The 21,094-nt window shown below is 43.9% G+C and overlaps 2 protein-coding genes across 4 annotated transcripts; one reads left to right on the top strand and one right to left on the bottom strand.

Moving 5' to 3' along the window:
• The first annotated feature begins 3,619 nt into the window (after positions 1-3,619).
• On the top strand, positions 3,620-10,862 carry ap2m1a (adaptor related protein complex 2 subunit mu 1a). Of its 2 annotated transcripts, none has more exons than XM_010888613.5 (12): positions 3,620-3,758; positions 4,763-4,884; positions 6,747-7,012; positions 7,135-7,217; positions 7,349-7,354; positions 7,463-7,598; positions 7,710-7,854; positions 8,658-8,783; positions 8,949-9,084; positions 9,397-9,494; positions 9,813-9,924; positions 10,094-10,228. In XM_010888613.5, the coding sequence occupies exons 2-12, from the start codon at positions 4,811-4,813 to the stop codon at positions 10,226-10,228; spliced, it is 1,317 nt and encodes a 438-aa protein (XP_010886915.3). In that variant the 5' UTR covers positions 3,620-3,758; positions 4,763-4,810. The 2 variants fall into 2 exon arrangements, with proteins under 2 accessions (XP_010886915.3, XP_028974985.1); XM_029119152.2 differs by having other exon boundaries at positions 3,622-3,782; positions 10,094-10,862.
• Positions 10,863-12,093: 1,231 nt separating this feature from the next.
• pcyt1aa (phosphate cytidylyltransferase 1, choline, alpha a) lies at positions 12,094-20,841 on the bottom strand. Of its 2 annotated transcripts, XM_010888611.4 has the most exons (10): positions 20,735-20,841; positions 20,571-20,621; positions 17,325-17,460; positions 17,132-17,231; positions 16,935-17,051; positions 15,696-15,847; positions 15,508-15,586; positions 15,270-15,412; positions 14,088-14,276; positions 12,094-13,697 (listed from the first exon to the last, which is right to left on the bottom strand). In XM_010888611.4, the coding sequence occupies exons 3-10, from the start codon at positions 17,436-17,438 to the stop codon at positions 13,488-13,490; spliced, it is 1,104 nt and encodes a 367-aa protein (XP_010886913.1). In that variant the 5' UTR covers positions 17,439-17,460; positions 20,571-20,621; positions 20,735-20,841; the 3' UTR covers positions 12,094-13,487. The 2 variants fall into 2 exon arrangements, with proteins under 2 accessions (XP_010886913.1, XP_010886912.1); XM_010888610.4 differs by lacking the exons at positions 20,571-20,621; positions 20,735-20,841 and adding an exon at positions 20,093-20,534.
• Between the last annotated feature and the right edge of the window lie 253 nt (positions 20,842-21,094).

Raw genomic sequence — 21,094 nt, forward strand, 5'->3', positions numbered from 1 at the left:
GATCATCTGACTGGTGTCTTTAAGGTCTAATTCCCCCCCATAATATTCCCCTGCAGGTCGTTTGCTGTAAATAACAATTGGTTCTTAAAATGCTACGGCAGGGCAGGTGGTACCAGTATGTCATGTAGAAATGACAGAACCCGGCGCAGCTTCTACCTCCAAAGCGTAACTGTTGAAACAACACCACTGCGTAATTATTCCTCAGTGGCTGCCCGAACAATTACTTTTTACTTTTTTTGCACTAAACCTTTTAGTACTGACTTCATGTACACATTCCTTTACATAACATAGTCATACCGACGGCACAGTTTTACATATTACACCCCACTGCTACTGTTAGTGTTATATCTCATATTCACCTTAATTATCACACATTTATTCTATGATAGTACTCCTTTATAGCAATGCTATTGTGATACATTGAGCACATAATATAGCATACAATTTACATTTATGTTTTTTACTTATTATTTTGCGGTTGTCTGAAGAAGAAAATTTGTAAGAATTGTTACTGGACAATAAACAATACAGGCTCATCTGAAGAAATTTAATAAATTGATTGAAAATGCAATTCTTAAACCCAGGAAAGATTTTCCCTTAAAAAAGCTAAAATGAAATGTTTCAACTATTTTCCAAGCTAATCTGAAAATGTTTAATTTCCTCTTAAATAAACGAATTCTGAAAAAGCTGAGGAAATCCTATTTCTCAGAATTTGTTCCCAAAATATGTATTCTACCCCATTTGCCATAGGAAATGCTATTGTGGCATTAGGCTACATGTGAGAGTTGGAGACCTACAGTCAGTAAAATACCATCCAGGGTCTACAATAAATAGTTTGACAGCATAACTTCAGGCAAATTAAATTGGATGTCTGCAGTTCATGCATAACAATGGGCAGGGTTCACAGAATATGCTTATCTAAGCAAATCCATTGCTGCCCTGAATTTCTTCAAAGAAAGTCTAATATATACGTAAACATAAAATATTACTTGAATGCTGAGAAAATTGGTTATACATATAGGAAGTTTTCAAATGTGTAAGATTAAACACAGGTTTTCATCTACTTAGAGATCAGGATAGCAAATATCCTTTGGTAAAAACTATGGAAGCCCTTTCCCGCCACCCCAATTAATATTGAAATATTGATACTATCTAAAAATGTCTAGATTATAACTCAGTATTTTAAGATATAAGATTAACATTAGGATGATTGTTAATCTGTATGAATCGAATACTGGTTTGCACCTATATACATAGTAGTAATCATCATCTTCCGCTTATCCGGGGCCGGGTCGCGGGGGCAGCATTCTAAGCAGAGATGCCCAGACTTCCCTCTCCCTAGACACTTCCTCCAGCTCTTCAGGGGGGACACAGAGGCGTTCCCAGGCCAGCCGAAAGACATAGTCCCTCCAGCGTGTCCTAGGTCTTCCCCGGGGTCTCCTCTCGGTGGGACGGGACCGGAACACCTTCCCAGGAAGGCGTTCCGGAGGCATCCGAAACAGATGCCCAAGCCACCTCAGCTGACCCCTCTCGATGTGGAGGAGCAGCGGCTCTACTCTGAGCTCCTCCCGGGTGACCAAGCTCATTTCGGCCGCCTGTATCCGGGATCTTGTCCTTTCGGTCATGACCCAAAGCTCATGACCATAGGTGAGAGTAGGAACGTAGATTGACCGGTAAATCGAGAGCTTCGCCTTGCGGCTCAGCTCTTTCTTCACCAAGACAGACCGATACATCGACCGCATTACTGCAGAAGCTGCACCGATCCGTCTGTCAATCTCCCGTTCCATCCTTCCCTCACTCGTGAACAAGACCCCTAGATACTTAAACTCCTCCACTTGAGGCTGGCACTCTCCACCAACCTGAAGTGGGCAAGCCACCCTTTTCCGATTGAGGACCATGGCCTCGGATTTGGAGGTACTGACTCTCATCCCCACTGCTTCACACTCGGCTGCAAACCATCCCAGTGCATGCTGAAGGTCCTGGTTTGAAGGGGCCAACACGACAACATCATCTGCAAAGAGCAGAGACAAAATCGTGTGGTCCCCAAACCTGACACCCTCCGGCCCCTGGCTGCGCCTAGAAATTCTGTCCATAAAAATTACGAACAGAACTGGCGACAAAGGGCAGCCCTGCCGAAATCCAACATGCACTGGGAACAAGTCTGACTTACTGCCGGCAATGCGGACCAAGCTCCTGCTTCGGTCGTACAGGGACCTGACAGCCCTTAGCAAAGGACCCAGGACCCCATATTCCCGAAGCACTCTCCACAGGATGCCGCGAGGGACACAGTCGAATGCTTTCTCCAAATCCACAAAACACATGCGGATTGGTTGGGCAAACTCCCATGAACCCTCCAACACCCCGTAGAGGGTATAGAGCTGGTCCAGTGTTCCACAGACCGGAAGAAAACCACACTGTTCCTCCTGAATCCGAGGTTCTACTATCGGCCAACATCCAGAGACTTGAGGTACTCAGGGCAGATCTCATCCACCCCCGGTTCCTTGCCACGAGGAGTTTGTTGACTACCTCTGTGACTTCAGCCCGGGTAATGGACAAGTCCACCTCTGAGCCCTCATCCTCTGCTTCCTCAATGGAGAAATAGTAGAAATAACTGTTGCAAATCACCTAGGCATGTAATATCATTGAGTCAATTACAGTTTGTGTTTGTCTACAAAAATGTGCATTGTGAATGACAATCTATAGTTTGACTCACAAAAAAGGAATCCCTTTTCTGGTTGCACTCTATTATGTCCATATTACATTTCAGGCCAGTTGCTGTTTTTGGTCATGGAATGCTTTCTCTGTTGATAGCTCTAGATAAAACAAACTGGTTGAGCGACCAGTGTGATAAGCAGACCAGCTTGGCGAGATGTCCTTCAGAGGAAATGTTTAGATCATTGATTCTCTATGTAGTGGCAAGGAAGTGCCATAGTTGTGAATTAGAAATCCCCAAAAGAAGCAATTTGGTCTCTATCTCCATTGCATGTTGCAGCTGGAAGTAGCAAGGTTCAATACAGAGTAGAAGGACTGGAAGTGTTTCACAAATGGTATGATTTTTCTCTTCAGTCTCATGCTCTCCATAAACTACAGATTTTCCCTTATTAAAGTGTCTAGATAAACCTTACCTACCTAATGTTTTTGCCTAATATTCAAGTAGTCTACGTTATGCATTTGGTTGAATTTGGGAATAAAATAATAAAGACAACTATTTCTTTGTAGCCAACTATCCACCAGGAAATCTAATATTTACAGGCTCCCACCTGAACATTATTATAACAGCATTTCATGACCCCCCTGTCCCCGTCCCCCCCTAAATATATGCCCCTGGCTGTGACACCCAGGTCTAAGCTTTTCAACAGAAGTGTTGTTTTGAAAACATTCTACAATTCAGGTTAATCGCGATTTACTACAAAAGATTATGTGAATAACCATGATTAATTGTTTAATTGCTTGACAGCACTAATTATCTCCAAATGTGACTTGGTATCGATATTTCTTTGGGGTGGCGGGAAAGGGGTTCCATACTTCTCTCCTGGGCGCGGTTTTTTAGTTCCCATTTCGGAGGAACCCGGTTCAAACCTCAATAAATAAAAATTCTCAACCGCGCCTTTTTTTTTTTGGACCATGACGTTTGTGCGTGGTGACGGTGATCAGCCGACTTCTGAAGAGGAGGGGAATCAGCAGAATTAGCTGGTGTGTGAATCTAGAAGTCTAGTGGACTCTGAAATATCTGTTGGAAGAAAGGGACGTGAACCTTGGTGTGTTAGAGAGAGAAGACTCCGGTAAGCTTGTATTAGAAGATAAGCTATCATATTTAAGTTATAACTGTTTAATTGGGACCTGTTTATACAGCAGATACTGTTTACCACCAACTTTGTGTTGTTCGGCTGGCTAGAAAACATTATTAATACAACTGTATTTTGCTAACTAGCTAATTTGCTAACGTTTTCTGGCTAGGTTACTCTACTAAATAGTTGTTTCCGCTCCTTATCCCAAACGTAAAGTCATCCATCCACCAGGTAGTTGTAGCTATCCAACTAGCAAGACGTGGTGCAGTACGCAAAGGTCTGAAAGCGTGTGGTAGTAAAGAAGTAACGATAATGAGAATATCAAATCAACAATTTATGAACTTGTCGAGATGGCGAGCTACCTTTTCCGGTCAGGCAGACATCTTGGCAATAAAGGCGAATAAAACTCGGAGCTAAATGTACGGCACCTCAGTTATCACTCACCTTTCGTGAATTAGCGATTATCATAGCCAATTAAAGCCATGTGGGGCTGGCATTGGAAACTCGCCGTCTGTTTTTCAATATTCACGCACAGCTAGAATTCATGGCATGTTTTTTTATTCCATAGTATATTCATACCCCTCATTATTTATAGCTAAACTAGCAACAAGTGAATAATACATCGCTTGTTCCCACTGACAATAGTCAGGAAATGGTCTATTTCTTAATTTAACACCAGTAACCCAGCATATGAACCTACAACCACTCCCATAATCTTGCTAGGTCATTGAATGCAGCAATTTTATCAGAGATCATAGCTATTTGGGTGGGAGGAGGTGACACATTTTGTAAGTAGATGGGTGATCTTTAAAGACTGCCTGTCTTAGTGACCACTGTGGGAGAAATAATAATAAAATAGGCTGCTCTGCTGGAAACGGTCTAGTAATAGGGGCATTTCAGAATAACCTTTCTTTGACAAATACAGCACGTAACCGAAATTCGATCTGGTGAAATTTCGTCACGCTCTTCAACAGGTGGGGTTTGTTTTCACCATGGCCAGTTTGGACTAGGGAACAGCCAGGATGATCGGAGGACTATTCATCTACAACCACAAAGGGGAGGTCCTTATCTCCCGCGTCTACCGTGATGACATAGGGTAAGTCAGTTGTTCACCGGTTCAAATAAGGGCGCCTTTAGACAGTTTTCTTCCCTTTAACTTTGCCATCAGCTGCGGGTGGGGATACACTCGGAAATCCGTAATTTAGGTTGTCATTAACATCAGTGTTGTCTTTCTTATAACCATTTGAGTGCACCTTGTCCTGTTGCATTGTGTATAAGACATGTACTTTCTAGCATTTCTCCCTTTGCCACTGCTTTGTGTTATGTGGCTGTCATTCTGGCCACTGGTAATTAAGCTTACTTTTTTTCAATAAGTGGGTTGAATGTACGTGTGTGTGCGCGCGCCTGTGTGCTAGATCTCTGCAGTGGCCATGCTCAACTGGCTTTCTAAGTCCTCTGCAGAATCAGCCCAAGGCCATGCTTTTACTGTACATGTACTGAACTCCTTCAGTTTAGGTTAGACTCCATTCAGGATTAACTTCAGCCACTTCGTTGTCAGCTTCCATGGAGGGGTTTAAACACCATGGTCCTCATTCTGAGTATGTGGACCCAACTGTCGGTCTCAGTTCTTCCTGCTTCACATCATCCTTCTCTCCCTGTCTTTCATTCTGTTGTCATCTTCCTCCATCTCTCCATAACCACTGTAGGAATAGGTAAGCAATGCACTAGCTTATAAAGCATGTCCCCTGACCCATGGCAACCAGTGACCTCTGACCCACAGCAACTATCCCATGACCCCTTTGAGCATGTCACATGGCAAATCAGCGACCAAAGAAGACAAACTCAGTTACTGAACCTAGAGTTCTGGATGTCCAGCTGGGTGTCACCTGATTCCCGGGCATCTTCCAACACATGTTTGGGTAAAATTAACAGATTTAGTTTTCACGTGTAGCTGCAACCAACCATTAATTAGTGCATCTCCCTGCCCACTAGTATCTGTTTTCCTGTGTTTGGACACTGCTTCCTGAACAACCAGCAGCACCTCAACAACTGAGCATGGGGGAGTATGTGACCAGCTCCCCCTGCACAGTTCCTAATCTAAAAGGGGTTCCAGAGATTCGTATTGGCTCTTGTTCATACTAATTGAGGTTTAGTAGGTTGTTGTTGACCCAGTGCCAGGGACAAATCAGACTGGGACTGCAGTCTTGTCTAGACATGCTGCTCTATTTGTAGTAGACCTAGTAGTTATTTATATGTTAAGGTCTTTATAGCACTGGGCTATTCCACAATAAGAGTGATGCTGAGACTCTTAACACATTCAAAACCTGCAAACTCAATGTCTAAACCAGAAATTGCTTTCTGCCAAAGTGGTCTGTTCAGAAAGTGGTCAGTAACTGTAGTTATGAGTTGGTGTGTAGTCCTTTGCGGACTTACAATAGTACCATGACCTTCTAATGGCATTTATCTTTTGTTCGACCAGGAACATATCAAGTAACCTTGAAAAGACTGCATGTTAGTGTTTCTGATAAATATGACTGTTACCCAAACCTCAGAGACATGTCATTTGTCCAGATTACCTGAAACAAAACTTGTGTGTATTGGGAGTGTATGAGTCTTGCTGAAGAGTAATGTATGTACTCTTACTTCTTAAAGATGCCGTTTGGGACTTTTTGAGAGTCACAACTTTGTTTTAAACCCTTCACACTTTCGTCTGGATGTGTAATATATCAATCATTATCATACCTCAGTTGGCAATTACATTTCGTGTTTGTAAGCGAGTGACTTTTAGGGGGGCGCACGCACAATTTCCCATTTTCTTCACTCAACAGTGCCACATTATCAACTAGTGGCTGAAAAATCCTGGAACGTGTCTAACTCTGAGAGGTCGGTTGCACTAACCGTTTGGTTGCCTGCTGAGTGTACGCATTCATTACAATTTGCACATTTGGCTCCTTCCAGGCGCCACGCAGTGGATGCATTCCGTGTGAATGTGATCCATGCCCGGCAGCAGGTGCGCTCTCCCGTGACCAACATCGCACGTACCAGCTTCTTCCACGTGAAACGCTCCAACATCTGGCTGGCGGCCGTCACCAAGCAGAATGTCAACGCAGCCATGGTGTTTGAGTTCCTCTACAAGATGTGCGACGTCATGGCCGCCTACTTTGGCAAGATCAGCGAGGAGAACATCAAGAACAACTTTGTGCTGATATACGAGCTGCTTGATGGTAAACGGGGAGCCAGTTTTCACTGTGGTGCCGTTTGGCATCTTCTTTCTAGGTATCTTGGCAGATGTCATTTTTACTTCCCACATCATTTATTCATAGTTTGGGATCTTTTTGTTGTACAGAGATCCTGGACTTCGGGTACCCTCAGAACTCTGAGACGGGAGCGCTAAAGACCTTCATCACCCAGCAGGGCATCAAGGGCCAGGTGAGGAGCATCTCCTTGTCGTGCCTTTTACACGCTGCAGTAGAACTGTGTACAGCATCTGTTTTCTGATACACTTCTGTTTTTTTCTTTGTTCTTCTTCCCCTGGGAATTGGGCCACGGGTTGAACACAGCATCAGGTACGGAAGAGGCAAATTATTGACGTTTTAATTTGGAACATTGGGCCAGGCGGCAACCATATATTTCCACTTGATATCCTGTTGATCTCTCTCTCTGTCCTTCTCCAGACAAAGGAAGAGCAGTCTCAGATCACCAGTCAGGTGACGGGGCAGATTGGCTGGCGTCGTGAAGGCATCAAGTATCGACGCAATGAGCTCTTCTTGGACGTGCTGGAGAGTGTCAACCTGCTCATGTCGCCTCAAGGTGAATGTCGCTAGGAAATAAAGAGCCTGGACAGCCTTTGGTGTTAAAAATGCCCACTGACCTCTGGGAAGGGCAGGAATAACGGTTTTCCTGGCGATTCGTCCCATCCAGGTCAGGTACTGAGCGCTCATGTATCCGGACGGGTTGTAATGAAGAGCTACCTGAGCGGAATGCCGGAGTGCAAGTTTGGCATGAACGACAAAATTGTAATTGATAAGGCGGGCAAAGGTGGAGTCACTGACGACGTGGCCAAGAGGTTAGTCTCAGGAAACGGAGTGAGAATCACGGTTAAATCAGGGGTGGCGCTTAAGCACGTACTTTAATAATTAAGTTAGAACTTCAGTTGTAATTGAAGACTTCTGTTTTTAACTAGTGGGTGGCACTGAGATATTGTCTCAGATACACAATACAGGATGGTTAGATTCAGCTTCAAGGTCAGTTAATTTATTAATATGGGGGAAATATTGCTAAAGGGGTTGAACGTCTGACTTAACTACTGGCAGCGGGGCAAATGCCATCACATTAAAATTAGTAAATATGACTGTTTTAGACACAGGCTGTTGCTTGAAGTCGGTAATAGGCGTTATGATGTTTTAAAAGCACAGAATATTTTACGAAACATTTCAGCAGGCTTATTATGTAGGCTACTCCAAAGTGTTTGAAAACCGCAGTTCATAATCGGCCATTGCGATATTTGGCCATCGACAATCGTGTCGCCCTTAACTTGGACAACTCAGAGATTTAGGGGGACTGATGCAACGGCTGATGGATACAAATATGACTAGTCTCCACTTTAGTGGCTCTTTCAGGGGTTTTGTCCTCTTTCTCTGTGTGTGCCTGCCTGCGTGGGTGCATGTTTAATCTCTCCCACATTCCCGTCCGTCTTAAAGCCCGGGCTCGGGATCAGACGGATGGGGTGGTTAGCACGGTTCTTCCATCGTGAGTGGATCTGTGTTTGCCGTTTAGTTTTATCAGTAAGTGGGGCGTGCGGGTCTCAACGTGCCTACGTGGTGGTGGTGGTGTGTAGACGTTCCAACTCCTTCCCATCTGCCCTTGCAGCACCACTGGGAAACAGTCCATAGCCATTGACGACTGCACGTTCAACCAGTGTGTCCGCCTCAGTAAGTTTGACTCGGAGCGCAGCATCAGCTTCATCCCCCCCGACGGCGAGTATGAGCTCATGAGGTAAGGCTGACACACACACACACACACACACACACACACACTGTATTGTCTCCATGCGCATGGACTTTCTTTTTGGCTCCGGCTTCCTGGTGTGTTTTGTTTGGTCGAGGCTAACTCGCCATGCCAGTCATGTCCGGTGTTTGTGGTTGTTTCGCGTGCGTCCAGGTACCGCACCACCAAGGACATCATCCTTCCGTTCCGAGTCATCCCGCTGGTCCGGGAGGTGGGCCGCACCAAGCTGGAGGTCAAGGTGGTCATCAAGTCCAATTTCAAACCCTCGCTACTCGCCCAGAAAATTGAGGTAGTTACTTCTGTACTTTGTGGTTGGATTTCATTTTTGTCATGCAGACCTTTCAAAACAACCTTGAGGCAAATCTGTTTCTCTTTGTAAGTTACAGTATGTTGATTACAGTACACTGGTTTACCATAACATTTGTCCTTTATTCATAATAGTTTTTGCTGGTAGGTTTCGTGTATTTGTTATTTATTCAAGGTCACGTCAGGTCAGCGGCTGCTGATGTATTTTTATCATGTTATGACTTTACACCAGGTCACATTCAGGCTGTGTACATTTACCCACTGAGTCAAGGTGGTCCGTTTTCCGTTGCTTCAGGTGCGCATTCCCACGCCGCTCAACACGAGTGGTGTCCAGGTGATCTGCATGAAGGGCAAGGCCAAGTACAAGGCCAGCGAGAACGCCATCGTATGGAAGTGAGTGTTACTGCGACGGCGTGGGATTTCCCGCTGAGCGCGCCACTGGCTCAGAGTGCCGCACAGAGGGAGGCGCCTTCTGTGTCCGTGTCATTATGGTGTCCCTAACCCATTCAGCCACTCTCCATTTTGTAGTTAATGTAATTAATTGGCTGATCAGCCAGCGAAGTTGGAAGTCTCTTTTTATATATATATATATATATATATATATATATACACTCACTCTAAAATGGTGGATGTCTTCAAAGACCGTGTCCACGCTAGAAGGTTTCCTCCCAGCAAAGTCCCCTAACATCCATATGGTGTTTCCTGCTTCAGGATCAAACGCATGGCTGGGATGAAGGAGTCTCAGATTAGCGCTGAAATCGAACTGCTGCCTACCAACGATAAAAAGAAATGGGCCCGTCCTCCAATTTCAATGAACTTTGAGGTAAGGCTACGCACTCGTTTTTTACCAAAGTAATTATATATATATTATATATATTTTTTTTTAAACACACAATGGAAGAACAAGGCATGGAATCAGAGATGGGTGTCATGAGATTAGTGATGCAGTGGTGTACAACTCTGACCTGGGTGTGTCTCCCTCTTCCCCTCAGGTTCCATTTGCCCCCTCGGGACTGAAGGTTCGTTACCTGAAGGTTTTCGAGTCCAAACTGAACTACAGTGATCACGATGTCATCAAATGGGTTCGCTACATCGGTCGGAGCGGCATCTACGAGACTCGTTGCTAATGTCGGGGGAGTGGCCTGTGGGGACACCTGGCGATCTTCACGTTTTGTCTTTGGTCCTCTTCCCCTACATCCCAGAATCTCTTAATGTCGAAGTAAAAGGCATACCGCACAGATAGATGCAACTGTTTTATTGCATCTTTAAGTATGATTTGACTTGCAAACATAATGAACCTGTGTAGAAAGCAGACAATGTGAAAACCAGGGAGTGGATGTTGAAGGTCTTTGGAGAAAGGTTGTCACGGTCTAGTCTGCCATTGGGTGTCTTCTAAAGTGCCCCTTTTTGAGATTGTTTTTCTAAGTGGCCTTTTGGGTCCAACATGCTTTCTCTACCCTCTCCCCGCATGTAGTGAGCTTGATAAGACTCTAGAAATGGCAGTTTATTGGGTGGGACTCTTCCTGACCGCTACAGTGACTAGGCTTACCTCAGACCCACTGCTTATGAGTGCTGTGGTGGCATCGCCCCCTGGTGGTCACATTGCCTTGCCTGGGTCGTCGTCATTCTGTCCAATGAAATCTAATCATGTAACCAGCTTGCATCTTGTTCTTGTTTTCACCTGATTATCTGCACTGTGGGTAAGGAGATGTGCTAACGCAGAGTGTCATTGTATATTAAACTGTGCCTGGCTAAACCAACTGTGTGCTCCATGACTGAATGCGGAACATTCTAGTTTGTCGTCAGCTAACATGAACAAACCTCACAGGTCTAAGGGACAGTTTGTTGGGACAAGGGAGCTGGTCAAACACAAGGTATCAGTAAAAAATGCACCACTCTTTAAAAAATAGATTTTTTTTACTGTGGTTGTGATGTTGGCTTATGTAACTCTCACCAATGGGCTACTGCTAACATAATAGCTTCCTCTAGAGTTCATCTGCCTAGAAAGGTTGCAAACCGGTCATCCTTGGGTCCAGCTACACCGGCAACCTCCTTTGAGAATGTTATAAACTTGTCCTTTCCCATCTGACCAGAGATGCATAAAAATGCAAACCTGTTTATTCAGAACGGAAAAGACAAAGAAACCTCAACATTGTGCAGCCAGATTTAGTCAGGGCACTTTTACTGTATATTACATGCCCTTAAAATGAATGTAGCCTGAGTACAAAACAATTAAAATAGTTCAGTAATAACCTGCAGGTCACAAGAAAATGTGAATCTCTTTCCTAGCTGCCTACACTTCTCTACTTTCATTGACTGTCAAATTATTTCCATATAGCTTGATCTTTTGCAGTGGTGTAATGAAAGCTAATTTCAACAAAACCGGTACATAAGTTTTATCTAGCTTAAAGACACAAATGATTCATGTTCTACTTGTTGAGCAGGAATCATTTGATTCATTAATAACCCCCCCCCCCCCAACACAAAAATCACTCTCCTCCCCTTTGTTCTCCCAACAAACACAACCTTACCCAAATCAAAAATAAAAGTTCACCCACATCTGTTTTGGCCAGAAACCCACCCCAATACAAATTGACCCTTACGTCCCTAAACATGCATGCCTCAGTGGGGTCCTCACACATGGCCTCCACAAGGAATGTGATGTGAAGGGATTGAAAAACAGATGTTTCCAGTTTCTTCTGACACTGCTCTGAGTGGTAGAGGATTGCTGGGGTTTCCAGTACATTATTAGATGTGCCATGTCTATAAAGGTAAAATGGCAACATAAATGAAGTGGGGAGAATAGATTTGGAAAATCTGTTCTGTAGCCAAAGAAAATCTAATTTGTACCTACTTTTCAAAATGAATGTGGAACAGTCACAAAAAAGTTACTTGATATACATCAAAACCATGCCCATTAAAGAGGACTAGATGGTTGAACTCAATGTCACGGATTTAACATTCCACACACAGACATTCCAAAAGGTTGTAGTTAATGTATTTTTTTTTTTTATTCCATGTTCTAATCGTTCCCCTGGGTTCATTCAGCTCTGCACATTCATGTGCGAATCAAATTGAACCCATACAGTAAAACAATGGTTGAAACTGTGCTGCTCTAAGAGCCATGTGCATTTGAATCTGTCAGACTGTGAGGTTAGTATTGGCTTGTTACATTTTAGACACCTCCAAGGGATCTACTGACATGGCCCTAATGAGAAGCAAACTTAAAACTGACTGACCCAAGTAATCAGTCCAGTCAGATGAGAGTTTATGGAATCATATCCTACCATCATCAACCGTTAATGTAGGCAGTTCAACATTATAACAATACTATGCTTAAAATAATCCCATATTTAAACTATATAGGAAACAAAACAAACACTCCTGCTTTCTCGCCCAAGGAGACAAAGACCACACCCAAAGATAAACAAAGGATCAGTCGACAGTAGAAACAAAGTGATCCCTAACTAAGGAGTGACCGATTTACCACGGATAAAACTTACAGTCGATTTAAAATGTGATCTCATCTTTGGGCAGATCGGTGTTTTTGGGTTGGGCTAAACCCTCCTGGAAACCTCTCCATGTAGCCCTGCTGAATGAGATCCAGTTGTCTATTTCAAACTGTGCTCTGAAATCATCTGTCCAACGCCTGACCTCCAACCTGACCACAGAGATCAATTATATGTACTGTGTGCAAACAGGTCAAGTTGAGTCCAGGTCCAGTCCATTGATGGAGGACATTAACATGCCTTCACAACAACAAGCAGTTTAAACACACGATACTGTACATGCATACACACACACAAAAAATAATAAACACTGAGGGGGAGGGGAGGGCGGACGTTGTCATTGGACTACACTGCTAAAAAAAAAGAAAATTACTCTCAGATCATCTGGGAAGGAATTCAACAGAAGACCAACACCTCCACTCTCAGTCTACAACACAAAACAGGAAATTCCCCAGGAACTCATGGCTAACAAAAATAAAATCTACTCACTAAGAGTAAGAATGAAGCAGGCTATTAATCAAATTAATAGCAGTAAATGTTCTCATCGGTGAGGAGAAAGTATCGATAATGTGAAATTAAAACGTTAATTGAGTGGCTCCAGTGATTAGTGGTGTCCGACCAGGAAAGACGTGACAACTGAAATGTGCGATCAGAAAAGCAACATCAGCGGTCAAAACCCAAGTGTGCACAAACCCTCCTCGACTGACTGCTGAAGTGGTACAACTATGGGGGTGGGGGTAACTGAAGTGAGGGATCATTCTAGACAGATATAAGGTGACACTTTGCTAACTGGCTGCAGGGGCTTCAACTCTTATACTGTCAATGGCCCAAAGGGCAGGACTAATAGACCAGGATTTCCCCCCCTCTTTCGGGAGCCCTAATCTTCTTCAGAGTCGTCATCGTCCTCGCTGATGGGGTACCCCCTTGCGGCGCTGTACTGGGGTGGCGGGGAGGGCGACATCTTGTTTAAGAAAGGCAGGCGGAAGGCGGGCGAGGGGGAGCGCTCACGCGTGGGACTGCTGCTAGGGCTCTGTCTGGGGCTGATGGCCTGAAGCATCCGACCACGGCCCTCCTTCAACATGTGCTTCTACAAAGACAGAGAGAACGGAGACACAGAGAGAGAGAGAACGGAGACACAGAGAGAGAGAGAACGGAGACACAGAGAGAGAGAGAACGGAGACACAGAGAGAGAGAGAGAACGGAGACACAGAGAGAGAGAGAGAACGGAGACACAGAGAGAGAGACAAAAAGGAGACAGAGACAGAAAAAGGATAAGTAGAACAGAGACAGAGATTTTGGCATGTCAGGACATAGATCTATTGGTCCTTACAGAGTCTCCTGCCACACTCTCTTCACACATCTCTTATCAAACAGTGTATTCACTGCATTACGTCTCGGGGCCAGAAACAACGCTTTCCATTAAGGAGAAGAACACTCTAGTTTAAATGACGTGAAAAAAACATTGAGAAATTCTCACCAGCGCTCCCTCTGGGCCGAACATCTGCAGGAAGTTACCGATGAACTCCCGGGACTTCTCTTCCCACTTCTGAATGAGATCGATACTCTTGTTCTCCACCTTCTGCACAAACTCTTTACTCTTTTCTTCCACGTCACGCACCTTCTTCTTCACCTTGTCCACACGCTCCTGAAGGTGGTACTTCTTCTCCTGAAAGAGGGGCAGCACAGGAAGTGTCATGGCAGTGCCGTGTCTCAAGGATGTTGTGTGGTTTGTTTGGTGTAAAGGACACTAATGTAGTGGTGAAGGAACAGTTCTTGGACCGTATTAGCCCGTGTGGATAATTCAATATTTTTCGTTATGTTCTAACAGGTGTATTGGACGCTGTTGGAGTGTCACACGTTTGAATTTGAAGATCTTCTTAAAACAAAGTAGTACTTGTTTACCGCGCTCACGACTCCTGTGTGGGATTCATGGGTCGCCTTCTCAAAAGCACTACATGAAAAGGTATGTGGGACTGTATCACAACACAAGTGATCACGCGTCAAAACGGCATCCAAAACCACCGGTGAAAAGTGGATTTTGACATTACACTAGTGCAGTGTCGCATGATTAGTACCAGTGTACTGTAATCAAACCATAGGCCCGACAATTGGTTAGATTACAATACACTCGATTTAGACTAGTAAATCATTTCCCCCTGCAGCTTTTACTCAATAACTATATTCATTTTCAGTCATTAGTGATATTCAATGAAAGGGTGTTACAGCCACCTTTCACATACATACATATATATACACCCTGTGAAAGGATACATTTCATATATATTACTACTATATTGCAAAATTATCATCATAAGCATGCGGACCTTCAACCATGCCCATGTTGCCAGAAGAATCCGCCCTTTGAAGTTAACCAGAGACGCCACCACTTAACTTGCCCATCCATTTCAATGTTTACCAGCAGATCAAATAAACCTCACTATACAATGAAATAGTAGAACATGAACTACCACTCAGCAGAGCCTGGCTCCACTCTAGGTTTCTTCCTTGGTGTGAAAAGTTATCTGAGCCACTCCACCACATCTTATTGCTTGATCTTTGAGTTTCAGGCTGCACATCAGTATGAGCACTTAGAGACCACTGCCTGTGTGAGAAGGACTTTCTAAAACACGCTGGTAAGACGTGTGAGGTGTTTACGCACGTTGATGAAGCTGACGTTGAGCTCCTTAGCTGTGTAGCCGCGCTGCAGGTTGCGTCTCACGTACACATCGTAGTCGCGAACAATGCGCGTGATGATGTCAGAGGTTGAGATGCCCTCCGTTCGCTGGGTTGGCGCAAACATGCCTGCGGGTGCAAGGTCAACAATGGGGTCAAAGTGTGAGGGGTCACCGGGGCAAAACGAAGGGCGCCAGGGCATTTGTGGTTTCCATGGTACCCACCGGCGTCCTTTATGTGCTTGTAAACATCATCCTGGCCTGCCGACGTATACGGGATATCGTCATGGGCGACAAAGTCGATCTGAAGTCGGAACGGAAAGAATGACATTACGCATGTTTAAACTCACACACACACACACACACACACACACACCCCCATTAGCACGTCTTTACATGACCCCCCTGCTTACTCGGTGCTTGGCGAGGAACTCGGGCGTAAGAGTCCAGGGTGCATCCCTGACAACCTCATCCACGTAGCGACAGTGGCTGACGGCGTCGTAGCGCTCATCCTCGTTCATGACTGTGAAACCTTTGAACTTGTGAGTCAGGGCATCGCTACACACTGAGAAAAGAGAAAAAGAAGTACTGAGGCTTGCAGGGATTCAATAGACCTCTATCAGTACCAGAGGTGTAAAAAGTACAAAGTAAAAGTACTCAAATGGGTTCGGCTGTGTTCACCTCTTTTGGGAAGTATCTAATTAAGATCTAAATAACCAGGTAAAGGGAGTTCAAAACTAACTAGTGATCAATTAAATAAAAAGGAAGAGTGTAAATTATCAATTAAGGACACTGATGAGTTATGAACTCTGTTTACATGGTCATTTAACCCTTCTTTAGGAACTTCCCAAAACTGGTGAACACAGCAGAGTACTTCTACTTTGTACTTTTTACACCCCTGATCAGTACCAATAATTGACATCAAGTCAGCTAGTTTTATTATTGGGTATTGATTTGCATCTCTCATTTTAGGGTACTCATGTGCATACAGGTTTCACTATATAGAAATTACACTTTTTATATATAAACCCCCTATTGCAAGGCACCAAATGTATTAATTTCATTTGTGAATTAAGCCCTTACGTTTAGTATTTGGTCACATCCTTTGCATGCAACACACTTAATAGGATAAAATCACTCCATTACAGAATAATGCTGCGTCGGGATAGAAAAGCTCCACCTCTCATTTAGGTGGTGATCTAGACAAGAAAATTACTCCAAAGAGAGGCTGACGCATGGGTAGAAACAAGCAAGCATCCTGTGACTTCTATTGTTCAGTGCAAACGCATAACTCTTTTTAAATGACTAAGTTCAGACTCTGAACAGGGTAGGGTCCCAATGTGGTCAGAACTCAATGGACCCAGTCCAAGCATGTAGGCAACCGAAGGACAGTATTGCCCAGAACCCTCTAAAACAGACTGGAAAGGTAAGCTGTGAGTTTAGAGCATGATTTAGGTATTTATTCTTAGATTATTACATCTGAAGCGCTTCTCCCGATCCAACATTTTTAGCGGTCAGTATCTTTCGTAGAAAATACAGGAGCCTAGAACGTCCTGTCACCAAACGTCTGTGAACCAAATAAACGGACGGATTGTACATTGGTAAGAAGGCTCTCAGGACCCTAGAGGACATAGCCAAAGAAACTCACTAACCGCCAACGATGAGGTGTGTGTTGGGGAAGAGGCCCTTGGCCTGCATGAGGGCCCGGGCGTGGCCTGAATGGAACACATCAAAGATGCCATCTGCATACACCCGCACCGGCCTATCAACTGTGGGAGAGGAGGGTCACGCTGGTGATGACAGCCAATCACGAGGAATATTCCATAAAAGTAGTGTGTGCAGGTCTTACAAGGGGTTCCTCTCTTGGCCTCTTCCATGCTGACTCTCAGGTATGGCGCGTCCCCGGCCGACTCCAGCTCATCAGCGAAGGGGGCGGGGTCTTTCAAACCCTAAGGTGAGAGCGCACAACGAAACACACACACAGTTACCAGGACGACCGCGGGATAAGGGTTCTGTTCAGAAGAACCAACTAACCCACTCACCACGGTTGACCTTGAGACCTTCCCCGGCCGCTCCACCTCCTCCGCCTCCCCATTGGATCCTTCTCTCCTCCTCTTCCTGGACAAGCTCGACCTGCTTGAGCTGTGGGCCTCCATCCCAGGACCGGAAATGTGTTGGCTAGAAAAATAAAACACGTTAAGGGTAATAACAACAAATATCTACATTTTGTCTAAGTTCATAAATCGCTTGAAATAATTGTCTCTCTATGCAGGCCACTCACGCACATCTCATCCCACGTAGGTGGGCTTAGTGCACAAGCCAATAAGATGTATTTGAAGATGTCAGAAAAGGTCAAATTTAAAACCTGCACCTGACATTTATAACATAAAATGAATCTGGCGTAAACCACAATTGATTGAGGTTCCCCAATGTTGCGACAGAGCACTCTTCTGCTGTTACAGGACATTTGATTTTTATGCAGATAATTGTTCTTTCAACAAGTTCTATCAAATCGCATTAGTGAGGGGAGATCGGGGTAACCAGATGCTGCTGCATTCACGCTAGCACGACCCAGCTCTCCCCGAGTGAGAGTTGCATGCATAGAGACAGTCCAACAGTTACTTCAAGCAATTTATGAAACTAGACAACGTGTAGATGTTCTTCCTCATACCTCTTCACTTTATGAACTCCCTCCATGTACGCTCTTAGGGAAGAACAATTACGCTCTCAAGCTAACAACCTCGATTAAGCTTGCCAGTTCCCGACCCACCAACAGGAGTTGCTATGGTGCTTTGACATGGCCACACTGCCTGACATTCCTGTTATTCCAGCAGTACCGCATGGCTGTCCTCCGCTGGTTCATCCCAGAGGCTAGCCAGGGTTGATCCTGGTCAGTTCCTAGGTGGGAGACCAGATGTTGCTATGCAAGTGCCCCAGAACATTGCCTCTCATATGGGTCTGACGTTCATGTGACGTTAAAATGGGTGTCCTGACACTTTGTGGTAACACAAAACCCACATGGCATTGGTCCCGAAAGTAGTGGTGTTAAGCCGGGGTACCTGGCCCTATTCCATGATAATCACCTAATCATCCCTCACATTCCTAATGTCACTACTCACATTTCATCTATGGGCGGTGAGCATTGCAAATAAACATTTTTGCCAAACATCACCCCTTTCTATGTAACAGCACACGAACTAGCATGGTAGGTGACACAAACCCAATAAATTAACGCATTTGAAAAATACCTTACTCTGTGATGTCACTCCCAACGTCAAACTGCTGATTGCCCAGGCTTACGTTTGCTGTGCGCATTCGTCCAAGGGACTAGTTGAAGCCTTATGTTACCATGAGGGCCATAGAATTTGATCTAAAGGCAAGAATTCCCTCTACTGAAAACCACATCCGGCAACATCTGGTTTCCATCCCAGAAACTGACCAGGACTGACCCTGTTTGGGTTCAGAGGTAATGCCAGAAGTGGTATGCTCAGTTCATATGCAGTTGGAATGAAAGGAGGACAAAAAAACTCAAAGGCCTGGGTAACACAAAAATAATAATAAAATATATATATACACACACACAAGATTAATTGTTAGAAAAAAATATATCAGTGAAAATCATGTCCTTATGTACTATTTCCAAAGAAGTGCCTTGAAATATTTTTACTTCCTCTTAACATTTTGGGTTTATATTTCGCATTTAATAAAATCCATTGCAATACTAAGAATGTTCTTATTAATTTAACAACTTTTTCTTGATATAACCACCATAAGTCAATTTCTTATTCGCCATAGGGCGGTGTCGATCCACTACTCATAACCGAGGAGATCTTGGCGTCTGCCGTGTCGAATTGAGCCGTTAATAATAACTCGGACCGTCTCGGTGAACACATTCCCTGGCCTTTAAATCAACCACACTTTCTTTCAACACTCATATGGTTCAGGTTTCAAACGGAAAGGTTTTTAAATTATAAATGTGCAAATTATTTTAAGGGAAATTCTTTTTTTCACCCCGCCTCATTCCTTGCATTCCTTCGTACTAACTAAAACAAGAACAGGTTAAACAAAAATCATCACACTTTAAAGTGTGTTGATGTACATTGTGATGGCTGTATTGATTATTTTGATTCTACATATCCCTAGTTATCAAGCGAGTGTAAAAGTAAAGTTACAAACGTGTGGGGGTCAGGCAGCGAGGGCTTGCGCAACAAACTTGGCCTTATTTGACAGCCGAGTTTAGCATGGTGATTCGGAAATTGACATTCACGTATGTCGTTTCTGAAATTAGTTCCTCTAAAGGGGAAGCCCAAGACTGGTATAACCAAATTCGGCTACATGATAATGCAATATTCCCCTAGGTATTGTGTGCGCGTTACAATGGATCTAGTTGTTAATTAATTGAGACTACATGTGTATGCTACATATACCATCTAAAAGCAAGTGCGTGGCAACCAATTCTGACACATACGCATTACAGTAAAACAATTGATTAATGTCATCTGACACAAGAGGCAGCGAAATGCTGGTATAACGTTAACAGCCATTTTAGTTACGTATTAGTTCAGCTGACCGTGATAGGATGTTCACTCTTGGCTAGAAAACTAAAGAGTGACTGTCATACAGCCAAATCCTATCGTCCGACTCGGATAATCTAAGAAAGTAACGCTAATGTAAGTCGTTGGCTGGTTAGATAACTAGACTGTCAGTAGTGCCAAGTGTAAACCCCGTAGAAATCAATCAAATCCCCCAAAAGAGCTACTTCTACAACCCTAAAAAAAATTATTAACATGATATAACTGACTGTACTTACCGTTGTTTTGTGCTTGAAGTTTGCAGTGTAGAAGCAGTTAACGTAAACGTACGTTATTACCGCAAGCTAGCTGATAAAATGGGTGCAAACAATATTTTTTTGTAACTACACTAGCTTAACGTTACGGACAGTCCATATAATCAAGTTGGTTTGCTCTGTTGGCAACCACTGCAGCAGTTGGTTAGTTAAGTAACGCTAACGTTAGCTTTTTTTCTAGCTAGAACAGTGCACCGACTCCAAACATTCAGGTAACGTTTGCTAGTCCAATGTCACGAATTGCCCCGGCAGCTCGATGTGTGAAGGACGAGGATGGAGGAGTGGGGAAAAGGGAATAGAGCCGACGGATTATCAGCAGAGTATTTCTAGCTAGCTAGCTGGCTAGCTAACTCAGTCCTTGGAATGACAGTTTACGCCACATGAACTACAACAACCAGGACATATCTTCAGGAAATTACGTGATGTTAAAAGGTAGACTTACGTTTCCGGGAAAATCTACAGATTATGTACACCAACTCAGATTCCACAGCCGCTAAATTAGGAGCAAAAATGGCTTTTTTGAACTTCTTTTAAGTTTATTATTATAGACATGGTTACATGTTTGGTTAAATTCACACTAAAGACAAATAGGAGTTTGCGACTAACCAATATCTTTTTTTTTCTGCCACCTTGGGTCAACATCAAAACCAGTCACTGAAATAGAACCGGTAAAACTAACCGAATTTATTTTAGACCTGGTAGTGAATTACTTAAAGGCCTAACACAAAAACTCTATATAAACACAATATGCTTATGACCACAGGTTCCATTTGCGCTAGGAAAGTGGGTTTAATTCGTACTGAGGGCCAATACAAACACAGATGGAAATTGTAATTAGCATAGTTAAATGTATTCGATTTTTCTCATATTTCTTGTCCCTCATTTGGGTAGGCAGTGGGGAGGGAGCTTTTGTTTAAAGCAGAAGGTTGGATTTTAACCCGTGCTGAAGTGGCACATATGCACCTT

Source organism: Esox lucius, chromosome 3 (assembly GCF_011004845.1).
Source record: "Esox lucius isolate fEsoLuc1 chromosome 3, fEsoLuc1.pri, whole genome shotgun sequence".
NCBI lineage: Eukaryota > Metazoa > Chordata > Actinopteri > Esociformes > Esocidae > Esox > Esox lucius.

What these genes read in the sequence shown, in the direction of transcription:
- ap2m1a (XM_010888613.5), top strand. Translation starts at nt 4,811, where the DNA reads ATGATCGGAGGACTATTCATCTACAACCACAAAGGGGAGGTCCTTATC. An exon ending in GTCTACCGTGATGACATAGG is followed by an intron (nt 4,885 to 6,746) that starts GTAAGTCAGTTG and finishes GGCTCCTTCCAG; the next exon opens with GCGCCACGCAGTGGATGCAT. An exon ending in TACTCGCCCAGAAAATTGAG is followed by an intron (nt 9,085 to 9,396) that starts GTAGTTACTTCT and finishes CCGTTGCTTCAG; the next exon opens with GTGCGCATTCCCACGCCGCT.
- pcyt1aa (XM_010888611.4), bottom strand. Translation starts at nt 17,438, where the DNA reads ATGGAGGCCCACAGCTCAAGCAGGTCGAGCTTGTCCAGGAAGAGGAGG. An exon ending in AGGTCTCAAGGTCAACCGTG is followed by an intron (nt 17,232 to 17,324) that starts GTGAGTGGGTTA and finishes CTCTCACCTTAG; the next exon opens with GGTTTGAAAGACCCCGCCCC. An exon ending in GGCCAAGAGAGGAACCCCTT is followed by an intron (nt 17,052 to 17,131) that starts GTAAGACCTGCA and finishes CCTCTCCCACAG; the next exon opens with TTGATAGGCCGGTGCGGGTG.